Below are 1,073 nucleotides of genomic sequence, written 5' to 3' on the forward strand. Positions count from 1 at the left end.
AAAAAAAAAAAAAAAGAAAAGCCACCAATCATTCATGCTCCCGTAGTTACACCGCGCAATAGTTGGCTGTGCTGGAAGCCAAGTGGAATGAGCCATCAGCAGTTTGAAAATGTGAGAGATGGCAGGGCTGGTGGGGAGATCAACAGGGGTTAGGTATGGATATATGGCTTTGGCTGCATTCAGGCAGAGATGGGGGAATGCAAGAAGGGGGAATGCAAGAAGGGGGAATGCAAGAAGGGGGAATGCAAGAAGGGGGAATGCAAGAAGGGGAAGAGGGAAAGTAAATAAAAGGAGGGGAAAAAGAAAGGAAAAGGACAACAAGGAAAAAAATAGGAAAAAGGGAATAGAAAAGGGGGAAAAAAGGGTTAGCAGCAAACTCACCGGGGTTGTTGGCCTCCCCTTCGAGGACGTGCAGCTCGGTGCAGTCCGCCAGCGAGTGCTCCAGGCAGAGCTGCAGGAAGCGCGCCTGGGTCCGGCTCACGCGTTTGAGCAGCGAGAGCAGCGCAACAGTCTGCTCGCACTCGTTCCAGCCCTTGAACCAGCCGGCCAGAACGCCGACCTGGTCTCGAAACATCATGGTGCTGAGGGCCGGGGTGCGAGGGGAGGGCTGCTCTCCTCCTCCCCCCCCCACCCCCGGTGATAGAGCCGGGTGACGGTGAGGATTTCCTCTGCGATGCGAGGCTGGGTCGGTGGGCGGGTGTAGGGTGCAGCTTCGGGTTCGCTCGGTTTTCTTCGGGGGTGGTGATGGCGATGTGGAGTAAATGGGGGTGGGAGGAGGAGGTGAAAAAAAAATCAGAAAAAATTTAAAAGATGAAAGGGGAAAAAAAAAAGGTAAAATAATAAGGAGAAGCCCAGCAGTCTGCGTGCACCGAGCCGGCCCTGCGCTGCGAGTGTGGGCAAGGCACGGAACGGGCGGGATCGGGCCGGGGGGGTCACACCTGGAAGAGAGAAATGGGGAGGGGTCAGAGGGGGGGCAGGAGGAGGAGGAGGAGAGGAGGAAGGCACGCAGCAGCCGGGCACTGCAGCCCTCTGTCTTTCTCCTCCTCCTCCAGATCTGGGCTCACCTCACCGCT

At 56.6% G+C, this 1,073-nt stretch overlaps 1 protein-coding gene across 2 annotated transcripts in view; it reads right to left on the reverse strand.

Annotated features, from left to right (window-relative positions):
• The window catches only part of SAMD4A (sterile alpha motif domain containing 4A), a 64,956-nt gene extending 64,146 nt beyond the window's left edge, over positions 1 to 810 (reverse strand). Inside the window, exon 1 of one of the 2 annotated variants that reach the window (XM_010712120.3) lies at positions 382 to 810. In XM_010712120.3, coding sequence (XP_010710422.1) covers positions 382 to 577 — 196 coding nt within the window. In that variant the 5' untranslated portion in view covers positions 578 to 810. The remainder of the gene's footprint in view (positions 1 to 381) is intronic. The other variant, XM_010712118.3, reaches the window with a different exon arrangement.
• Positions 811 to 1,073: the final 263 nt, after the last annotated feature.

This window comes from Meleagris gallopavo, chromosome 5, assembly GCF_000146605.3.
Source record: "Meleagris gallopavo isolate NT-WF06-2002-E0010 breed Aviagen turkey brand Nicholas breeding stock chromosome 5, Turkey_5.1, whole genome shotgun sequence".
Classification (NCBI taxonomy): Eukaryota; Metazoa; Chordata; class Aves; order Galliformes; family Phasianidae; genus Meleagris; species Meleagris gallopavo.